Source organism: Zingiber officinale, chromosome 9B (genome assembly GCF_018446385.1).
Source record: "Zingiber officinale cultivar Zhangliang chromosome 9B, Zo_v1.1, whole genome shotgun sequence".
Lineage (NCBI taxonomy): Eukaryota > Viridiplantae > Streptophyta > Magnoliopsida > Zingiberales > Zingiberaceae > Zingiber > Zingiber officinale.
The window spans coordinates 48,973,178-48,995,330 of NC_056003.1; the positions used below are offsets into that span (position 1 = coordinate 48,973,178).

The following is a 22,153-nucleotide window of genomic DNA, read 5'->3' on the forward strand; positions in this document are numbered from 1 at the left end:
CGGGTGGACGAAATCAAAGGCGATCAGCTGGCCGCTCGATGATGCTACGTCGAGATGGTCAAGTCCGAAGCGAGAAGCTCTCGGAAGAATCCGCGCTTAGAGGTGAACGCAATCACTGAAAAACCTCCTACACTGTTATACGAGGAAAAAGAGGAGGTTCAGATCCATCCAAGCCAGACGGAAGCAACCACCTTTGTTGGTACCGACCTAGAGGACAGGAAGAAGGCAGAGCTAGTTGCATGTCTCAGAAATAATCACGATGTGTTCACCTGGTCGACACATGAGCTTCTCGGTATCTCCCCGAGTGTGGCTCAACACGAGCTTCACGTCAGACCGGACGCACGTGGTGAAGCAAAGAAAGAGGGACTTCATTGCGGAATAAAATTGATCATCCGGGCAGAGATAGAGAAGTTGTTAGGAATGCCCCATACCTTAAAGACTTTAATCTATGATTGCGTAGCACAATTGTTATGAATGCCCCATACCTTAAAGACTTTAATCTAGAATACAAAAATGTAAAAAAATTTTATTGATAACCTAAGTTCTATAAATCTAATTAAAAATCCATTATATCACTCTAGAACAAAACACATAGAAGTCAAACACTACTTTGTTAGAGATCATGTCATAAAAGAAAATATAGAACTTAACTATATTGCATCTAAATCTAACTTAGCTGACACATTTACCGAACCATTATCTGAATATGAATTTAGTAACTTAAGAAAATAATTAGGAATGTGTTTTATAGAATAATTTATTTTTTATTCTTTTTAATTTGTATTTAAAAAATTTATTATTTATAAATTATTTTTAAATTTTGTTTTTAAAATTCCCCTTTCGAAATTCATTTTCAAAATTCATTTTCAAACATTTCTTTATGGATTAGCATAGGTTCTACTGTAGAATAACATGATCCAATAGTTTTAGAAGTCAGTATCTCGCAAGCACAGTAGGATCCATTGCTTGTGTATTGTGAAACATAGAACGATGTGAGATGCTTAAGACTTAGCTTAACATTTTAGATGTTTATGTCAGTGCATCGATATCAATTTGGGCTTTAAACAAATACATTGATCAATTTGAGTAATCTAGCTAGTAACAAACTAGTTGGAGACAAAGACTCAAATTGATTAACCTAAGTTAGCAGCTGGTATCTTATGGTAGTCAGCTAAGTACGAAGGTTTGACATTTATTTAAATACTATTTTCTAGCCATTTTATTTTCTCTAAATATTTTCAAAACTTTTGCATATCATATCATTCTTGGATTTTAGGATATTCTTTAATTAAGGGAGGTCATCAATATCATTATTTGATCATATTTCAAACCAACTTTCCCTTCCTTAGAATTTTTTAAAATTCATATTTTCAAAACTTATTGGTTCAAAATTTCTCTTCTTTAATTTTTTTTTCAAGACTAATGGATTTTCAAAACATGTTTTAAAATTCTCTTTACTAAATATTTCAAAAATTATACACTTATGTATTTTCCTTGAAAATATATATGTTTCAAAATTTCTTCTTATTAGAAAAATTTACTTAAACTTTTCAAAACTTAATTTTTGACTCAAAGTTTCTTCTTCAAAAATTATCTTAAAAATTTTTCTTGAAAATTTTAAAATTCTAAGACAAATTACAGAACTTTTTTCCCTTATACAAAATTTCTAAATTCTAAAGATTAATTTCAAAACTTAGTGTTTAGTTCACTGTTTTCCTTTAGAAAATTTTTTGTTCACGATTTTCTAAAATTAAAAACTCATTTTATACTTTCTTAGAAAAACTTTTAATCTATATACTTATCCAAGAACATTTTGAAAATGTTTTCTACAAAATTTTCTAACTCTAATCCTTAATTTTTCCCTTGGAATGTTTCAAACTTGGTGATTGCTATTACCCTAATTTTTGATGTGTGTCAAAAGAGGAGAGATATTATGATATAAATTAGGGGGAGTTTTACTTGAGGGTGAGTTCTTCTTTTAATAAATTTCATTATCATGTGCTACGTTTAAACTTAACTTTGAATCGGGTTGTTAAATATCAAAAAGGGTGAGATTGTTGATGTAAGAAGTACCATAATTGAACCTATACTTTGATAATTGTCAAAGGGTTCAAGTTAATGTTGGTGCAACCTTAGGTCAAGGTTGACCTGGTTGACCCGACTCGAGTTGACTTGACTCGAGTTGTATTTTGATGTTTGACTTGGGAAGATTGTTGGTGCAACCTTAGGTCAAGGTTGACCTAGTTGAGTTGCATGTTGATGTTTGACACTCGTGAGAGAGTTCTATTCTTGATATGGGACAAGAATAGATGATTGGGAAAGTATTGATGCAACCGTAGGTAAGGTTGACCTGGTTGACCTGATTCGGGAAAAAGTCCAAGTATGGAGACTTGGCACCGGAAAAGTCCAAGCAGGGAGCTTGGCACTGGAAATGTCCAAGCAGGGAGCTTGGCATGCGGAAAGTCCAAGTATGGAGACTTGGCACGGGAAAAGTCCAAGTATGGAGACTTGGCACTGGAAAAGTCCAAGCAGGGAGCTTGGAACGCGAAAAGTCCAAGTATGGAGACTTGGCACGGGAAAAGTCCAAGTATGGAGACTTGGCACTGGAAAAGTCCAAGTATGGAGACTTGGCACGGAGAAGTCCTGGTGAGTGAAGCCAGGCATGGGAAAGTCCTAACTGGGATGTTAGGCAGTGTGGAAAGTCCTGGTGAGTGAAGCCAGGCAGTGGGAAAGTCCTGGTGAGTGAAGCCAGGCAGTGAGAAAGTCCTAACTGGGATGTTAGGCAGTGTGGAAATCCTGGTGAGTGAAGCCAGGTGAAAGTCCTGGTGAGTGAAGCCAGGCAAGGGAAAATCCAGATGGATCAGGGATGATCGGACATCTGGTGTTGAGGAAAGTCCAAGTAGGTCAAAGGGATTGACCGGACACTTGGCGGGGAATTCTAGCAGGTCAAGGGAGTGACCAGATGCTAGGAATTAAGTACCAACAGGTCGAGGTTGACCGAATGTTGGTTTGGGAGACTTGGGACTTGGTTTGGGCAAAAACCAAGCTCTGGATCGGTCTGCAGACCGATCCAGTGATACGTTTGTGTATCTGATCGGTCTGGTGACCGATCAGATAACAAACAGAAGGCAAAGCAAGCTTACTGATCGGTCTGGGGACCGATCAGCATGAAGCTTGATCGGTCTCCACGACCGATCAGAGACGCAGCCGGGAGAGGTGGGATCGGTCTGTGGACCGATCCAGCTGTGGCCTGCAACTTTCTGTGAATCATGCTGATCGGTCTGGGGACCGATCAGTAGGTTCCCTGATCGGTCCACAGACCGATCAGGGCACTAGCCGTTGCGACGCAACGGCTAGATTTCTTCTCCGCTGGCTTCTGTCTTCGCAGGTTATAAAAGGAGATCAAGGCTTTGGTGCTTGCTTCTTCTTCCTTCTTCTTCCTTCTTCCTGTTCTAAGTGCTGCTGTGCTTGAGCTTTGTTGAGCTCCTCCGAAGCTTCGCGTGAGCTTCATTCCACGACTGGGTCACCTGCTGTAGTAGGCGCTTGAAGCTGCTGCTTCTTCCAGTCAAAGAGAAGGCAAGCAAGAGTTTTCTTACGGTTGTATTTACTGCTGTCTTTCTTTGTATTTCTGTACTCTCCTTACTTGCTGTTGCAAGAGTGTGTTGTGGCGAGGTTTCTCCACCCATAAGGAGTTTGTATTAGCCGGTTCTCCGGGGACTCATCCACCGACGGATTGAGAGGCTTCGTCCACCTTACGGACACGCCGAGGAGTAGGAGTATCATCTCCGAACCTCGTTACATCGACGCGTTGAGGTTTGATCTTCTTGTTTTCGTTTCCTTGTTTATTTTTCCGCTGCGCTAACGAATTGTAGGAAGAAACGCGATCGATTTGGGGCGGCTATTCACACCCCCCTCTCTAGCCGAGTACGAAGGATCCTAACAGTTAAGTCTTGTTGTGATATGATGAGTTGACAAAGTGTGAAGGTTGTTTACTCAATCAAGAAAAGCCCTAGTCGTTGCTAGGCAATAAAGTCTTAGCAGATCATGAAAACTAGGTAGAAAGTCCAGGTGAGTCAAGAGGACCTGACACCTGGCAGTGAGACTCGATAGATCTAGAGGACCCGATATCGAGACGAAGTCCTAGCGAGTCGATTCAATGTTAAGCAGGTAGGTTGAGGTTAGCAACTAGAGTGGAGCAATGGGAAGGTCCTGTCCCGGGAAGGGATAAACCCTAGGTCGCTGATCCAACTGAAGAAACTGAAAGGTTTCCAAGTTGAGATTAATTGAGGTCAAGACAGATCTTACTGTCGATTCTTACTCAAGCAGCATTATATTACTGTGCTAACTTTGTGTTGCAAGGATACTTTTTATACTATAGAACTAAACTCTGTTTTATAGAATTCGAAGGGATCGATTGACCTAATAGGAGGTTCAGTTGACTGAACCTAGCTGATGTAGTAGGGTTTAGATCGCGCAAAGCAAACTTTGAATTCAAATGGATCAATCAACTGAACCCAAGGATCAGTCGATCGAACATTAAATGACATTGATGATGAAGAAGATTGGATCTCAGCGAAGAAGGAATTTTTAGTGATCGATAGGCCGATCAGATCTTTCAGTCGACCGAATAATAAATGTATTAATGGCACAAAAATCATATCTTAGCAAAGAAGGAAGGTTGCGTGATCAATCGATCGATAGGGAGATCAGTCGACCGAAAGGATTAGTTGATCGAAGGGATTTTTTGGTTAACCGAGCGCAGCTTATAAAAAAACCTCGAGATCCAAACCAATGACAGAATAATTTCTATGCAACCTTCTGATTTTCTTCCTCTCTATTTGTGCTACTACTACTCTATGATTCAACTCTGTGTGCAAGCTACGATGTTGAAAAGCTCTAACGATCTTCATCTTATATCTTAATTGTCAATACATTTACTTTTAACTTGCATAACTCTTCTAAACCTCATTGTACAAATTAACTCTTTTCCAAAGATTTCAGAAAGAGGAATTTTAGTGGATTGCCCAAGGGTGCGATCAAAGATCGTGGGTCTTGGAGTAGGAGTCGACACATGCTCCGAACCAACTAACTAAATATGTCTCTGTGTGTATTATTTTTAATTCTGCTGCTATACTTTGATATTACCTTAATACGAAAAAGAAAAGATTCGTAACGAATGATATTCACCCCTCCCCCTCCCCCTCAATCACTATTCTGATCCTTTAGTTATATCAGACGTCCATTCAAAAACCTGTAAAATAGCTCATCTAATCGATTGATGATTCATACCAATCGATTCGACAACTTCTAATTGATTGCCACAATCGATTCAGAATCTTTCTGTTCTCGCGAGAATCTCTCAATCAATTTCTCAATCAATTCCAACACCAACTGTTCTCTTGTGAATAGCCTTTAATCAATTAAAACCTAAATTGATTGCCCCAATCAATATAAGTCCTTCTGTTCTCATATGAAAACTGTTAGGATGTATACTAAAAACTTAGCTTTCTGTATAAATATTTATTTTGAAATGAGAATCACATTGGTCAAATGTATGCATTTAGTAAGATGCAGTTGTCCATTTAATTTATATTGTAGATAACATAGTGTGTGGTGTCATACAGAAGATCATGTTATTAGTTCCTTATAAATTATAAATAGTAGCTCACAACCAAGATAAATTGGGACAAACCATTGAAATGGTTGTAGTGTAATTTGGTACTAGTTTATCTTGACTATAAAATTACACTAGTACACTATGTGTGTATTTAGCAAGACCATTTGAGGTAGTTCCTTTTATACTGACTACATAAAAGAATATAACCTTTGATATTATGGATGTGTGTATTCATAATCCCGATATAATAACAAGCACATATACTTAGTATTTATTTCTTTAATTTATCAATGGGAGAGATTTATTCGTTAAATCAATAGGTCCGATAAGTTGGGAAATAATATTATTTATATGGTGTGTTGTTGATTATAAAAGGAAACTATATCCTAGTTATCTAGGTTGATGGTGTCCCCTTGAGGAGCTCATAAGGATTATCATGTAAATCCTGCAGGTGGACTTAGTCCGACATGATAATGAAGTTGAATGGTACTACTCTCTGAGCTAGATATTAATTAAGTGAGTCATCAGTAACTCATTTAAATAGTGGACATTCGATATCTTAAACACAGGGAAATTAATGCACTCATGATAAGAAGGAGTTCATATTGTAATATGGGATTGATGTGGTAGTTCAATAATAACTCTTTAGTGGTATGAGTTATTATTGATGAAGTTGAGTTGGGTATTCGGGTCGAACATAGGAAGCTCAAGCTCATCGGGAGGCCAAAACCAATTCCTCCTCTCGGTCCCTGATGTAGCCTCTATAAAACCTTGCGTTCACCCGTTTGATTTTCCTTCTTACCCAAATGAGGGGTCGGCCACATTCTTGCTTGGTGCCCAAGCAAGGGGCCAGCCAAGCCCTCTTGGTGTCCAAGATGTGGGTCGGCCAAGCCATGCTTGGTGCCCAAGCATGGGGCCGGTCATACAAGAAGAGAAAAGGAAGTTTTGTTAAAAACAAAATTTTGTTAAAATATTTCCTTTTATAGCTTTCTACAATGGATTAAAAGAGAGATTTTAATTTTGTTAAAATCTTTCCTTTTTTGTAGTTATCTACAATGGTTAAAAGGGAGATTTTAATTTTGTTAAAATCTTTCCTTTTTTGTAACCAACCATTATATGAATAAAAGGAAGATTTTGTTTAAAATAAAATTTTGTTAAAATTTTTTCTTTTATAACTTTCTACAATGGATTAAAAGAGAGATTTTAATTTTGTTAAAATATTTTCTTTTTGTAGTTATCTACAATGGATTAAAAGAGAGATTTTAATTTTGTTAAAATCTTTACTTTTTTGTAGTTATCTACAATGGTTAAAAGAGAGATATTAATTTTGTTAAAATCTTTTCTTTTTTTTGTAACCAACCATTGTAGGAATAAAAGGAAGATTTTGTTTAAAATAAAATTTTGTTATAATCTTTCCTTTTATAACTATTTACAATGGTTTAAAAGAGAGATTTTAATTTTGTTAAAATCTTTCCTTTTTTATAACCATCTACAATAGCAAATAAAAGACAATTTTATTAAAAACTTTCCTTATTAGACTCTAGCAAAGATTATAAAAGAGGAGGAAGGAGGTACCCAAAAACTAGCACAACCTAAGCTCTCTCTCTCTTTTATTCTCTTGGTGGTCGACCCTCTTCTTATTCTTTCTCTCTCTCTCTTTAGGTCGGCGCCCCTCTTCCTCTCTTTCTTCCTTCTAGGGCCAGTGCCCATCTCACCTTGGTGGTCACGACTTGAAGGAGAAGAAGAAGAAGAAGAGAAGAAGCACTTGGTGGCCGGTTGCTTGGTGGAGAAGAAGAAGAAGGAGGAGGAGGCCTCTTCACTTTGCATTCTTTGGTGGCCGAAAGTTTGGAAAGGAAGGAGAAGGTCGGGTGTTTTCGTCTTGGTAGATTGTCACCCACACGACGTCCAAGAGGAGGAGAGGAATACAGTAGAAGATCAAGAGGTCTTTAAGATACAAAGAAATGTATAACTAGTTAATTTATTCCACAGCGAAACTAGTTTAGTTTTTCTTTGTATGGATCCTGAAATACCAACACAAGAGGCTATCGATTTTGTGTTTCGATTTTGTGTTTCTATTGTGGTCTCTATAGTTAAACCTAAGGTTACTGTAAGAAGTTTAAATATTTAATTTCTTTGAAAGGCTTTGTCTAGGAAGTGGTGGATGATCACATATCCAAGAAGGTCGAGTGTCTCGCCATGTTTAACCTGGAAGTCAATCTTTGAAATAGATATTTAATCAACTTCTGTAATATGATTTAACTTCTGAAGAACACATGGGTTGAACTTGGAGTAAAAATGTTAAGTTCCGTTTTCAATCCAAGTTTAACTTCTAAAGAACAACTTGGATTAAAAATGTTAAGTTTCGTTTGCAATCCAAGTTTAACTTCTGTAGAGCACATGGGTTGCTAGGAAATGTTCTATTCTTGTACAAATTTTTGAACAAGGGAAACAGAATGGAATTCCAAATAACACCCAACAATGAAAACTACATTAATGGATTAACATAAGGTCTAATCGATTCATAGCCTTACTGTGCCTTGCAAAAACCTCTCGATCGATTAAGTAATCCTAATTGATTAGAACGGGGCCCAATTGATTAAGCAGTCTATCTAATTGATTGACCTTCGGCTAATTGATTGCCCCACCCTAAACTTTGATCTGGAGTTTAATGTTCTTTTGCCCAACTCTAAAGTCATTCGTGACTCGTTGGGACTTCTTGTTACCTAGCATTCAGCCACCCTTGACCTATCAAGGCTTCTTCACCAAGTGTTCAGTCAACCTTTGATTCACTTGGACTTTTTATCTCGTGCCAACTCCCATTGGACTTCCAATCACCGAGTGTCTGATCAACATTTTACCCACTTTGACTTTTCCCTTACCTAGTCTTGCTAGGACTTCCACTATCTAGTGCCTAACTAGGTATTCACTATCTAACCCCGCTAGGACTTCCATTGTCTAGTTCCCAACTAGGTCTTCACTACCTAGCTCCGCTAGAACTTCCATTGTCTGGCTTCACTCACTATGTCTTCACTGCCTAGCCTCGCTAGGACTTCCACTGCCTAGCTTCACTCATTAGGTCTTCACTGTCTAACCCCGTTAGGACTTTCACTACCTAATACATTCATTAGGGTTTTTTCATTGTCTAACCTATAGTTAGAACTTCTCATTGCCTAACTTTCAGTTCAAACTTTCTAGACAAGTATTCGATCCTCCCTTTACGACTTTACTTACATATTGTCAAATATTGAAACTCAAACTCGATCCAACTCAATCTTAATCAAACTGAATAATTTTGACCAGAAAATAATTATACCAATACATTAAAACTCAAAACTTGAATTTGATCAATCAAGTTAACCTTAATATGAAGTCGATTATAGTAGCAATATTTGCTTACACGTCGTAGACCATAATTGCTATAATAATATTAGAATAAGGATATTTTTTTAATAAAAAAATATAACAGAGTACTATTTTAATAAAAGCTTTCTTTTTGTCATTATTATCAAAATAGCCATAAATCCATTTTAATTTTATTTTAAAAAATACTCTTAGGGGGCGTTTGGTTCTTTCCTAGGAATAGGAATCGGAATGAGAATCATTGTATTGTGGAATGAGAATGGGTATGGGCATGGATATCACTCTTAAAAGTAATGTTTGGTTAGTTGCATATTTTCTATCGGAATAAATCAAAATTTTCTTTTTTACCATTAAAGGAAAATAAGAGAAAAAATTAGATGTGAGAGAAAATATGATGAAAGAGAATGATGAGCGAGAAAGTATGATGAGAGAGAAAGTGTGATGAGAAAGAATGAAGAGAGAGAAAGTGTGATGAAAGAAAATGAGAAAAGAGAGTGTGATAGAAGAGAGCATGATGAGAGAAGATGAGAGAGAAAATATGATGTGAGAGAAAGTATGATGGGAGAGGATGAAGAGAGAGAAAATATAATGATAAAAATGAGGAGAGAGAGTGTGATGAGAGAGATTGAGGAGAGAGAAAGTATGATGAGAAAGAAAATGTGATGAGAAAAAAAGAGAACAGCGAGTGTGATGGAAGAGATTGAGGAGAGAGAATGTATGATAAGAGAGAAAGTGTGATGAGAAAAAAAAAGAGAACAATGAGTGTGATGAGAGAGATTAAGGAGAGAGAAAGTATGATGAGAGAAAAAATATGATGAGAGAGAAAGTGTGATGAGAAAAAAGAGGACAGTGAGTCTGATGGGAGAGATCGAGGAGAGAGAAAGTATGATGAGAGAGAAAGTTTGTTGAGAAAAAAAAAGAGGGAATGTGACAAGAGAGATTGAGGTGAGAGAAAGTGTGATGAGAGCGAAAGTGTGATGAGAAAAAAAGAAAAAAGAGAGTGTGATGGAAGAGATTGAGGATAGAGAAAGTATGATGAGAAAGAAAGTATGATGAGAAAAAAAGAAGAAAGAGAGTGCAATGGAAGAGATTGAGGAGAGAGAAAGTATGATGAGAGAGAAAGTGTAATAAGAAAAAAAAGAAAGAGAGTGTGATAGGAGAGATTAAGGAGAGAGCAAGTATGTGATAAAATGATGAGAGAGAAAATATGATGAGAGAGAACAAGGAGAGAGAAGTTATATGAAATAAAAAATAAATAAATATATTTTGATATTTGATATTAAGAGAGAAAATTTTAGTTTTAAGTCAAGGGTATTTTAGGAATAAGGGAATATTTTGATTGATGAAAATAGGGTAATGACTCATTGAAGGAGAGGTATATGAGAATGAGTTATTACCCAATTTCAAGGATTCATTGTCTTATTTGTATTCCTATTTCTATAATCCAAACATTAACAATGATAATCAATGATTCTTATTCCCATTCTCCACTCTTATTCCTCTAAACCAAACGCCCCCTTAATCTTTTATCATAGCTGAAGCGGTTATAATTTTATAGCCACTCAAATATAATGTTAATCAATATTAATATTAATTAGATATGAAGGGTTCATAGTATAATAATTATAACATAGTATTCTTATTAATTATTAATTAAAGTTGGAATATAGTTATGAATCTATTTTTGAAAATAAAAATGAGCTAAGATGAGACTATCGGTGAAAAAGAGAATCACTTTTGACATTTTAATAAAAAGAGGTATTTTTTTATTTATTTTTGCCTAATATTTTTTAAAAAGTTAATTAAAAAAAAATTGTTTTAATATGGAGGATGCAAATGGATGTATAACGCATTGGTATGACGTATACATACCATAACATACGATGACTGAGAAGTGGAATTCTTATTGATACTGGACTGGAAGAAAATAAATTTATGGATGGAATTAAATATATAATATTTATTGAAAAAATTATTCAATTATTAGAGAACAATCAATATATTTTTAATGTTGAATCAGCATCAATTAAAAAAAATAAAATATTAGATCAAACTTTCTGATGTTCAGATAATAGCTATGAATAATTATCTCTTGGAAAAGGGTAGAAGAAGAGGATCGATAATGGGACATATAATGCATTAGAGGTAAAGGGGAGATTATGATCCTTTTCAATTAGTTTAATTAAATAACCAATTATTTGATTTGTTGTGGAAATAGAATAAAATCTGATTTGTTAATCAATTATTTTGTGAAACTGTCAATATTAATAATTATTAAATTCAAGGCACAATTCGACATCTTATTAGATAATTCGAAAACCATCAAAGCTTTGTGCTTAGGTTTTTTCCTCCTCCTCCATCTTCCTGCACGACAAACACACATCGAAATGAAAGGAAAAACACTACCCGCATAAGAAATTTTAGATGTCAACTTATTCGCAAATTAATTAACTAAGAATTGATGATTAATTTATCCATCGATCAAGATCAACATCTCGGGAGATCTGACGGCGGAGGAGGCAACTTTTGGCTCGGAAGGCTCCCATCGAGTACCAACCAAACCATCTTCAAACCCCAAGTCAAATGGGTCTCTATGTGACAATGCATGAGCCACATTCCTGAAATTGTAATCGATTGTTTAAGAACATAATATTTTGTTCGGTTGTTTAACCAAAAAATAGAATCAATACTAAATCTATAGCAACAACTTTAGACTTGTTTACAAATTGCGCAAAAAAGGAGTGAGCTAATGATCGAGGGTTAAAATGGTAAGCGTATGCGGAGTTTAGGATGTAAAATGAAAATTTCTTGAGAATTCTGATAGATTTAGCAGATAGTTCCCTTGATTTTCAGTAATTTCGAATTCGTACCTGGGTTGTCGGCTAAAAATCGAATGGCCACCCAACCGCCGGCCGGCACGCCGACGGTGTTCCTCTCAACCGGATCCACCAAGTTGAAGCCAACCGGATGGTTGTCCTGGTCGAAGTTTCCGGAGCCCTGCCCGACAACGAAGAAGTTGATTCCATGGAGGTGCAGCGGATGGCTCTCCGCCCCGAGAATGTTCGTGTCCTGAATCACCACCTCCACGCTGGTGTTGAACGGCAGCACCGCCAGCCTCGTCCCGATTTTTACGGCCGTGTTGTCGTTCGGCGGCGCCTCGGTGTAGTCGAACGGCGCCGCCGGTAACTCGGGGAAGTCCTCCGTGTAGACCCCCCTCGACCGCTTGAAGTAGTGCGCCTGAAGCAGGGCAGTCGCCGGCGTCACGAACGAGATGTTGTTGATCGCCGCCGCGAACATGGTGTCGTTGGTGGGCCCCTGGCACGTGGCGTTCGCAGGGCAGGGGAGGGTCCCCAGCCCCACCGTGAAGAAGAATCGCCTGACGGCGTCGCCGCGGGGGACCTTCGCCGGGAACAGGGGAGTCGCCAGGCTGCGCAGCTTCCTGGCGAACTTCGCGGCGAAGGAGGTGTCTTTGAACGCCGGCAGCGTCGGCGCCCGGAGGGGGAGGGCCTTGTGGGAGGCGGCGGTTTGGTACTCGTACACGAGCTCGCCGGCGACGGTGGTGTTGTCGTATGTGCCTCGGCGGGCGGTGGAGTAAGGCCTGGCCTCCATGAGGAAGGCGGCGTTGGGATAGCTCGGCTTGGTGCGGAGTAGGAGGTTGCTCGTTTGGCCGGGCGTGATGATGATGACGTCGGCGTCGAAGGGCTTGACATAGACGCCGTCGACATCGACGACGGTGATTTTGTGGTCGGCGACGCTGAAGAAGAGCTCGTCGTTGAGTGCGGCGTTGATGAGGCGGAGCATGTACGTCTTCCCTGCCTTCACCTTCAACTTGAACGTATCTAAACATTTTTGGGGTTTAAAGATTATCGAGTTCAAAGGTTAAGCGATAAATTCACACATGGTGATAACTGATAACCATCACGCCCTCTCCAGGACTGCGGGTTTTATTTAGCACAGTCAACCTTTACTTGGAAGGTCAGTACTACGGTGATCTTTTTCAGACCAACACGAAGGAATGATGAATTATTTCTTTTTGTATTTTTGCGTTTTCCGTCCGAGTAACCTGAGCATAGGGAATGTGCCACATCTTTATCATTCTTTCGGACTCAGTAAAACCTCAAAGAGACCTCAGTTCAACTCAAAACCTTAGTTCAACCATCATGGACGAACGATACTATGTTAGAGTTTGACGATCAACATAATCGACATAATCCAAAAACATTAATTTAGGCGATTATACTAGAATTTTACTCTCCTTGGCATTGATAATTAAGGTCTTAATTGGTACCTTGATCTGAGCAATTGTACAGGGGACCAGGTAGGCCATTAATAGTATAGGCATCCGAAACATTAGGCCCTCCTCCACTTTGAAGAGCTTGGCTAATGACGGCCTCTGTGTCAGCCTTCCACCACTCCCCTAAATATTAAAGAGCCCTAACTTATAAATTTCTCCGAACAAATTATTATTAACGTGAGCTCAAACATTTTAGATCAATAGTTATAACGATTAGCATGCGTACCCAAGATGATAGGGACTTCCTTATAGGGTTCGGGGAAAGGATAGGGCACCCCAATCTTTGGGAGAATGATAAGAGGGCCATAGAGGGTAGCCCTAAGCCACGAGATATGGGCGTGCCAAAAGAAGGTGCCTCTTTGTCCTATAATAGTGAAGTCGTACACATAGCTTTGCCCGGTTTGGATCGGGCACTGAGTCACATAGGCTGGTCCGTCGGCCCACCCACTCCTTAGTTGTCGAATACCATGCCTGAGACATATCAAAAAATTAATGGATCGACTAACTCATTGTCTCAAGAACAATTGGTGTCCATACCAGTGAAGGGTGATGTTGTACGCGACATGGTTGGTGACTTTGACAACAACTCGATCGCCTTCCCTCACGATGAGCTCTGGCCCCGGGAATTGCTTGTTCACTGTCACAATGCTCTTGGTTCTACAGAGCCGAGTCACTTTGGCCATTTGCACCTGCAATGGAACACATACATAGATATAATGCATGACCAATGCACATATTAAACGACCCAAGGTGGAATAGACATGTACATTGAACTCGAAGTGCCTGATTTGCTCGGCTACTATGGCACTTGGAACAGCGATAATCATTAAGTAGGAGACCATTATTAGGAAGGAAAGAGAGAGCGGAAGAAGAGAGGATGCCATGGATGAGACCTCGGGGTGTGCTGTGGAGTTAAAAGAGTTGATAGATCCACACTATATAAATAAAATGAAGACTTTTGTTAGGTGGATATGAGGTCCACCAAGTTTTTAAGTGTAGGCAAATTAAAGTAGCTACTCGAAGCAAAAGATTAGTTTCTATATATAGAAGACTCTAAGATCGTCAAACAGTTGTCGCGCTAACAACTCGTATAATCTTTAGCATTATTCTTAGGAACCTGGTTGAGTCATTATCTCTAGACTTGTTACAACTAAACTAAATTGTAGGTGGATTGAGGGGTTGGTGGTGGAGCAAGAGCTACGGAGGTTAGAACCAACTTTAGTCATCTTCGATCTCGATTAGAGTGCAAATTACAAGGATGGTAGGTTTGAAGTTTGGCTATGAAAATCATGCGGTAGCTAAAAACAGGAGTCATACAATTGCCAACCATTTCGATTAGACATAGTTTTCTATTACAGTTGGCAATTATGCGGCCAATTCTCGTAACTACTGAAAGGGCTACGATAACTAAATATAATTTTATAAATTTCTAAGTCACTTTGAAAGTTTACCTAATAGGGAAGATGGCATTTTATTTTACTTTAAGACCTTAGTATTCAATTGTAATAAAAGATGATTACATTTATTTTAGACATCTCTTACAATTCATCAAGGATTATATAAAGATAGATAAATTATGAAATCAACTTATAACTCATCACCAAATAACAAGGGGTTAAAACCTTAGCATCCAAGTAGTGAGGACGATCAATAATATGAATTTTATTTACCAACTTATATCGTACCTCTTCGATGAGTAATAGACCTCAAAATTAGGTATATATCAATGTCTAGACATACCATTGAAGGTCCATTAATGACAATAACGTGACGAAACCTAATTTTGAGGGAGGGCGTTTCAACCCATTTAAAACATTTACAATAATTTAAAACTCTATTCTCTAATTTAATTAGAGAATAGTACTATTCTCTTATGTTTCGCATATCTTTCCGAGGATAGGGACAACAACTAAAATCTCGGGTAGCCTTAACCAAATATCCTTAATCTATTTTATTTTCCTTTGTGGCCCACAGCTATATCTTCCTACTGAGGCCATCGAGACTATGACACAATAGAAAGATATCTAGTTGTTATTCACATATCCATGATTTAATTTTTAATTACGATGTATTTATAAATATTTTTCTTTTAAATGAGACTCACAATAAAAAATATTGGATTTTTGGACTATTCACAGTGAATACTTTTCAATTTATTCTGACGATCGATAGAAAATTTTTATAAACCTAATTGGCCATTTAAACTCAATATTATCTGACCTAATTAATTATACTCTGCTGCTGAGATCGCCTCGTGTGGCATCCGCTACGTTTTGTAACTGTGATCCAATCGTGTGGGTATAGATATAGTTAGGGATGTCAAAAGTGATGAATCAGGTCGGTTATGGCTTGGGTCCGATCGACCCATTTTCTTAATGTGTTGGGCCAGGCATGACTCATGAACTTTCAACTCTCCACAAGTCAAATGCTACTAAGTCAAGTTGACGAGTGTTACGATTCCGCAAGTGCACGGATTCGTCGTCAGTAATATAAAAGATTGTCGAACCCACAAGGACTGGTTATAAGCACTAGTGATGACACACTTAGGATTAGCTACACTATTGATGGTTGTAGGTAATCTAAGAAAAGAGATTAGAAAGCAGGGAACGAGAACTAACAACGAGAAGAAATCAACCTGGTTAATGAAGAGTCCTAGGAGTTCAGTTTCATTGTGGTGGTATTGATGTGTCTCATACTATCCTATACTTATTGTCTATCGGCATGCATTTGCCAGAAGCTAAAGCAACTATCTTTGAGCACCAGACAAAGACTATCTCTATGAAATCTTGTTACGGTTAACCCCTGCCACTAGGGCGCCTCGGTAGATCACAAGGACACGACTCTTACTGATGTTATCAAGGATAGAATTAAGAAGCTTAGTTTGGTCTCTTACTTCCTTGTGAAGGAGTCGCCTCTCCTTTCAATGAAGTACCCTAGATGTCCGTGAACAAGTTACCCCTGTCACTAGAGCCCCTCGGGTGTACGTGTTAGAGTGTATACTAAAAGCCTAGCTTTTGTAAACATTTATTTTTGAAATAAAAGAATCATATTGGCCAAATATCTACATTTATTTGTTATTGTAGTTGTTCAATTAATTTATATTGTAGATAGCATGGTGTGTGGTGTCACACACAGAAGATCATGTTATCAGTTCTTTATAAATTATAAACAGTTGCTCATGACTAAGATGGAAAGGAACAAACCGTTGGAATAGTCATAGTGTAATTAAGTATTAGTTTATCTTGACTAATAAATTACACTAGTACACTCTGAGTGTATTGAATAAGACCATTTAAGCTAAGTTCTTTTTATACTGACTTAATAAAAGAACAAGACCTTAGTTATTATGGAAGTGTGTGCTCTTAATCCTAATATAATAATAAGCACATATATTTAGTATTTATTTCTTTAACTTATCAAAGGGTGAGATTTAGCTCGATAAATCAATAAGCCCGATAAGTTGGGAAATGATATTACTTATAGTGTGTGTTGTTGATTATAGAAGGAAACTATGTCATAGTAATCTAGGTTGAGAATGCCCCCAAGAGGAGCTCATAAGGATTATCATGTTAAACCCTGCAGGTGGACTTAGTCCGACATGACAATGAGGTTGAGTGATACTACTTTTAGACTAAGACATTAATTAAAGTGAGTTGTCAGTAACTCAATTAAATTAATGGACATTCGATATCTTAAACACAGGGAGACTAACACACTCATGATAAGAAGGAGCCCATAATGTAATTTGGGATTGGTGTGATAGTGCAATAATAACTCTCTAGTGGAATGAGTTATTATTGATGAACTTGAGTTGTGTGTTCGAGGCGAACACGGGATACTCAAGCTCATCGGAAGGCCAAAACTAATTTCTCCTCTAGGTCCCTGTCGTAGCCTCATTAATGCCTCATATCCACCCATGAAAAGCCCATCTTGGTGTCCAAGAAGGGGCCGACCCATGGCTTGGTGACCAAGCCAAAGGGGCCGGCCATAATCTCCTTAAGGTGGCCGGCCACAAGAAATTTAAAGGGGCTGACCACATAATTCAAACTAGGAGGGGTGTTTTGAATTTTTAAAATCTTCTCTTTGTAGATATCTATAAGTTTTAAAAGAGAGATTTTAAAATTATAAAACTTTCCTTATTTGAATTAGGCCACATGTTTTAAAAGGAAGTTTAAAAGTTTTAAAACTTTCATCTTTTAACCATCCTCATGGTTTTAGAAAAAAAAGAAGGGAGTTTTAAATTTGAAACTTTCTATTTTTGTAACCATGTTAAAAAAGAAAATTTTAGAAGAGAAGTTTTAAATTTAAAACTTGGATTTAATTTTTAAAACTTTCCTTTTTTAACATCAACATTAGGAAATTAAAAGAGAGCTTGTAAAATTTTATAAGAGCTTTCCTTCTTTGCTTATAAAATTTTTACAAAGTTTTTTCCCCCTCTTTTAAGGGGCTGGCCACCCCTTGCTTGGTGCCCAAGCAAGGGGCCGACTAATCAATTAATCAATCAATAATTGATTGAATCAATCAAGAGGAGGAAAAAGGAAAAATAAAAGGGGAAAAGGAAAAACAAGAGGAAGATTTTAATTTTTGTAAAAAATCTTTCCTTATTTGCCTTGGGCAAGTAATATAAAAGAAGGGGAGGAGAGGCCTCATGATACATCAATTCTTATTCTCTTGTTGGAGCTCTCTATTGTGGCCGCCCCTCTCTCCCTTCCCTTTCCCCTTGCTCTCTTTGGTTCCTTGGTGGTGGTGGTGGCCGAATACTAGAAGGAGGAGGAGCTTTAGGGTGATGTTCATCTTGGAGGATCGTCGCCCACACGACATCCAAGAGGAGGCAAGAAATACGGTAGAAGATCTCGAGGTTATTAGCATACAAAGAAGAGGTATAACTAGTAATTATTTTCCGCATCATACTAGTTCTTTTTGTTAGAATTCCAAACACAAGAGGCATATGATTCTAGAGTTTCGGATTTGTTTCGAAGTTGTGCTTTTTTTGTTTTTCAAATTTGTGATTCGATTGTTATTTTTGGTTAAACCTAATGTTATTTTAGGAAATTAAATATTTAATTTTGTTAAGAGGTTTTGTCGAGACAGTGGTGGATGCTCCCATACCCAAGAAGGCCATGTGTCTCGCCATGTTTGTCCTGGGAACCAATTTTCGAAATAGATATTTAATTGAATTTGTAATATAGGTTGATTTGGATTAATAGTGTTAAGTTCTGTTTGCGATCCAAATCTAAACCATTAATAATAGATAAGTTAAATTTGGAATCAATAATTTTAAGTTCCGTTTGCGATTCCTAATTTAATTTCTAAAGAACACAATAGGTTGTTTAGGAAAGGTTTGGCACTTGTACAAAATTTTTGTACAGTGGAATCGGTACGATCTTCCTAGGACCAACCAACAATTGGTATCAGAGCTAGGGTTTGCCTCTATGTGTTTGGTTTTCAAATAGATTATGCACATGTCATAATCTAGGCAGGATAATAGTAGGATGTGCTAACTTTGTGGTTGCAGGCTCCAACTATTATGGCATATAGATATTGTGTGTGATTGGACCCTTGGACATGTTAAGGACATTTTATTGTGTTGCATGATTATAATATTAAATACAGCAGGAGCTATATTAGTTATTAGGATTGTACATTTTTTGTTTCAATCTAGATTACATGTACATTCCTTTATGGAATATAGGATCGATATATGTAAAATTCTATTTTTGTCGTAGATCGTATCCTTGTGAGGCGTGGTGCTATTGAAGGACCAGAGGCGCAGCGGAAAAGGAAGCTCGATGGAACCGACGACATGATCCCTAGGGATGGCAGCACGTGAAGGACAGTGATGGAAGAAGCCATAATAGTTGGAAAATTAATTTTCATATTTATTGCTTTTATTTACTGTGATGTGTGTTTGCATGTGATGTATGCTAGCATAGGTTAAAATTCCTCACCTTAAATAACTAAGTGGGAGAGGAATTTTTAAATAAATTCCACGGTCTCCATTACTGGTTTGTAAGTGATGCAAATAAACTTGCGCGTTGGCTCTGAGTGCCTTCCTCCATATCGGATGAGTTTATTTGCGGATCACTAGATCAAACTTCCATTTTGGATAACTATAGGAAATTAATCAAGAGCGTGTGATCTTCCCCATCAGAAGGGACACAATCTTATCAATAGACTAGGTGTTAAGTAATGGTATACGCTTAGGCACGTCTAATAGTATCATCCCTATCGGAGTCACTGCTATTATTTATATGACCAAAGGAAAACCAACTATTAATTTTATTTTTCATAAAATTAGGTTGACAAGAATAAAATTAATGGGTAAAACCTCCTCTTACAAATGTTTGATTTTGTATATGTCCACACTATCGTGACATGCAAAATTCACGGTTATTTGAGGTGTTGGTTAATTTAAATAGTATTGATTGAGGAATCAATATTATTCTAAATTTAGAGTATTAACTAAAGTTTATTTTGTGATTCTTAGGATGTCTTTCAACCCATTGGCTATTATACTTAAAGAGAACAAACTTACTGGTCCAAACTATATAGATTGGAAAAGAAACCTGGACATTGTTCTTACTGCTGAGGGCTATAAGTTTGTACTGTCAAAGGTTTTCCCTAATGCGCCTAATGGTGAATCTACCCAAGAGGAGATTGAGTATCATAGGAAATGGGTAAAAGCAGATGAGATGACACGGTGTTACATTTTGGCTTCAATGTCAAATGTGCTACAACATCAACATCAAGATTTACCAACTGCTTATGATATTATGAACAATCTCAAGGAACTCTTTGGACACCAGAGTCGGGATGCTAGGCAAGAGGTAATGAGAAAATTAATGATGGCCACCATGTTAGAGGGGACACCCGTAAGGGATCATATCCTCAAGATGATGGCTTACTTAAACGAGATACAAGTACTTGGAGCTGAAATCGATGGGGAAACTCAGGTCGATATCATTCTCCAAATGCTACCCAGAAGTTTTGAGCATTTTGGCCTGAAATATAATATGAATAAAAGGATTTATTCATTGGCGGAACTGCTGACAGAACTTCAGGCAGCAGAAGGGTTATTTCGTCAGAATTCTCAGATTTACTATGCTGAAAATGATTATACTTTTAAGTCGAAAGGCAAGAAGAAGAAGAAACAGGCTGTCTCAGCAAAGAATGTGAATAAACCTCAGGGTGCAGGATAAAAAGATGGAATGAAGAAGCCGAAGGGCAAGTGCTTCATCTGCAAGCAGTCAGGACATTGGAAGGTGGACTGTCCTCGTAGGAAAGAGAACAATAAAGGTATATCTCATGCTCTAGTAGTTGAAACATATTTAGCGGTGTTATCTACCATCACCTGGTGTGTAGATACGGGAGCCACTGATTATGTCTGCAACTCTTTGCAGGGGTTCCAGGAAACCCGACGACTATTTGAAGGAGAGATAACCGTCTACATGGGCAATGCTACTAAGGTGGCGGCTGTTGCAGTGGGAGACTTCTACTTATCTTTTGATAGGAATAGAAGTTTGATTTTAAGAAATTATCTTTATGTACCCAGTTTTAGAAAGAATTTAATTGCAGTTTCTAAACTGTATTTGGATGGATATTCTGTTTCTTTCAATAACAATGTGGTTATAAAGAGAAATAGGGTTATTATCTATTCTGGTGCATTGGTTGGTAATTTATATACTTTAAATCCAATTTCTCCCTCAAGGCAATAAATGGAAATTAATAACACATATTCTAACTCTAATAAGAGAAAAGAACCTTCTGAAATGAACCAAACATATCTTTGGCATCTAAGGCTTGGTCATATTAACTTAAGTAGGATTCAAAGGCTTATAGCCGATGGACTCTTGGGTTCATTAGAGTTGGAAAATTTTTCAACTTGTGAATCTTACTTGGAAGGTAAAATAACCAAGAGACCTTTTAAGGCCAAGGGGTATAGAGCCAAAGATGTGTTAGAACTGGTTTATTCTGATTTGTGTGGTCCTATGTCTATCCAGGCAAGAGGTGGTTTCGAATACTTTGTCTCTTTTATAGACGATTATTCAAGATACGGATACATTTACTTGATGTGCCGCAAATCTGAGTGCTTTGATAAGTTCAAAGAGTATAAGGCTGATGTGGAGAAACGTCTTGGTAAAAGTATCAAAACACTACGGTCTGATCGTGGTGGCGAATACCTCTTAGGAGAGTTTAGGAATTACTTATCAGAGGCCGGGATTCAATCCCAGTTGTCCGTACTTGGTACACCCCAACAGAATGGTGTGGCAGAACGAAGGAATATGACTCTTATGGAGATGGTTAGATCGATGATGAGTTATTCAGAATTACTAAATTCATTTTGGGGATACGCTCTGGAAACAACAGCGCATATTCTGAACTTAGTACCTTCTAAATCAGTACCCTCTACTCCCATAGAATTATGGAATGAGTGAAAGCTCAGTCTAAGACATATTCAGATTCGGGATAGTCCAGCACATGTACTGAAAGCATATGCTGATAAGTTAGAATCTCGTACAGAAGTTTGCGTCTTTGTGGGTTATCCTAGAGGAACGAAAGTCATTGTTAGCACTAATGCCCAATTTTTAGAAGAAAGACTATATAATGAACTACAAGCCCAAAAGTAAAATTGTTCTAGAAGAAATAAGAGAGGGCATGTCTACTTCAGTACCAAATATACAAGATGAAGTACCACAAGAGACTGCAACACATGTCACACATGATACATAACTACAGACAGTGCCTCGTCATAGTGGGAGGGTTGTGAGGCAACCAGAAAGATTCATGTTTTTGGGAGAGTCTTCAGACTTAATCCCGGGTAAACATGAACCTGATCCCCGTACATATGACGAAGCACTCCAAGATAAAGATGTAGTATCTTG

General features: G+C 37.7%; 1 protein-coding gene across 2 annotated transcripts in view; it reads right to left on the reverse strand.

Annotated features, from left to right (window-relative positions):
- The window catches only part of LOC122025354 (laccase-4-like), a 33,364-nt gene extending 19,107 nt beyond the window's left edge, over positions 1-14,257 (reverse strand). Inside the window, exons 1-6 of one of the 2 annotated variants that reach the window (XM_042584157.1) lie at positions 14,039-14,257; positions 13,809-13,960; positions 13,498-13,742; positions 13,266-13,394; positions 11,848-12,816; positions 11,264-11,595 (exon numbers count right to left, since the gene is read on the reverse strand). In XM_042584157.1, the coding sequence (XP_042440091.1) occupies positions 11,465-11,595; positions 11,848-12,816; positions 13,266-13,394; positions 13,498-13,742; positions 13,809-13,960; positions 14,039-14,155 (1,743 nt within the window). In that variant the 5' untranslated portion in view covers positions 14,156-14,257 and the 3' untranslated portion in view covers positions 11,264-11,464. Of the gene's footprint in view, positions 1-11,263; positions 11,596-11,847; positions 12,817-13,265; positions 13,395-13,497; positions 13,743-13,808; positions 13,961-14,038 lie in introns of those variants that run through there. The other variant, XM_042584158.1, reaches the window with a different exon arrangement.
- Between the last annotated feature and the right edge of the window lie 7,896 nt (positions 14,258-22,153).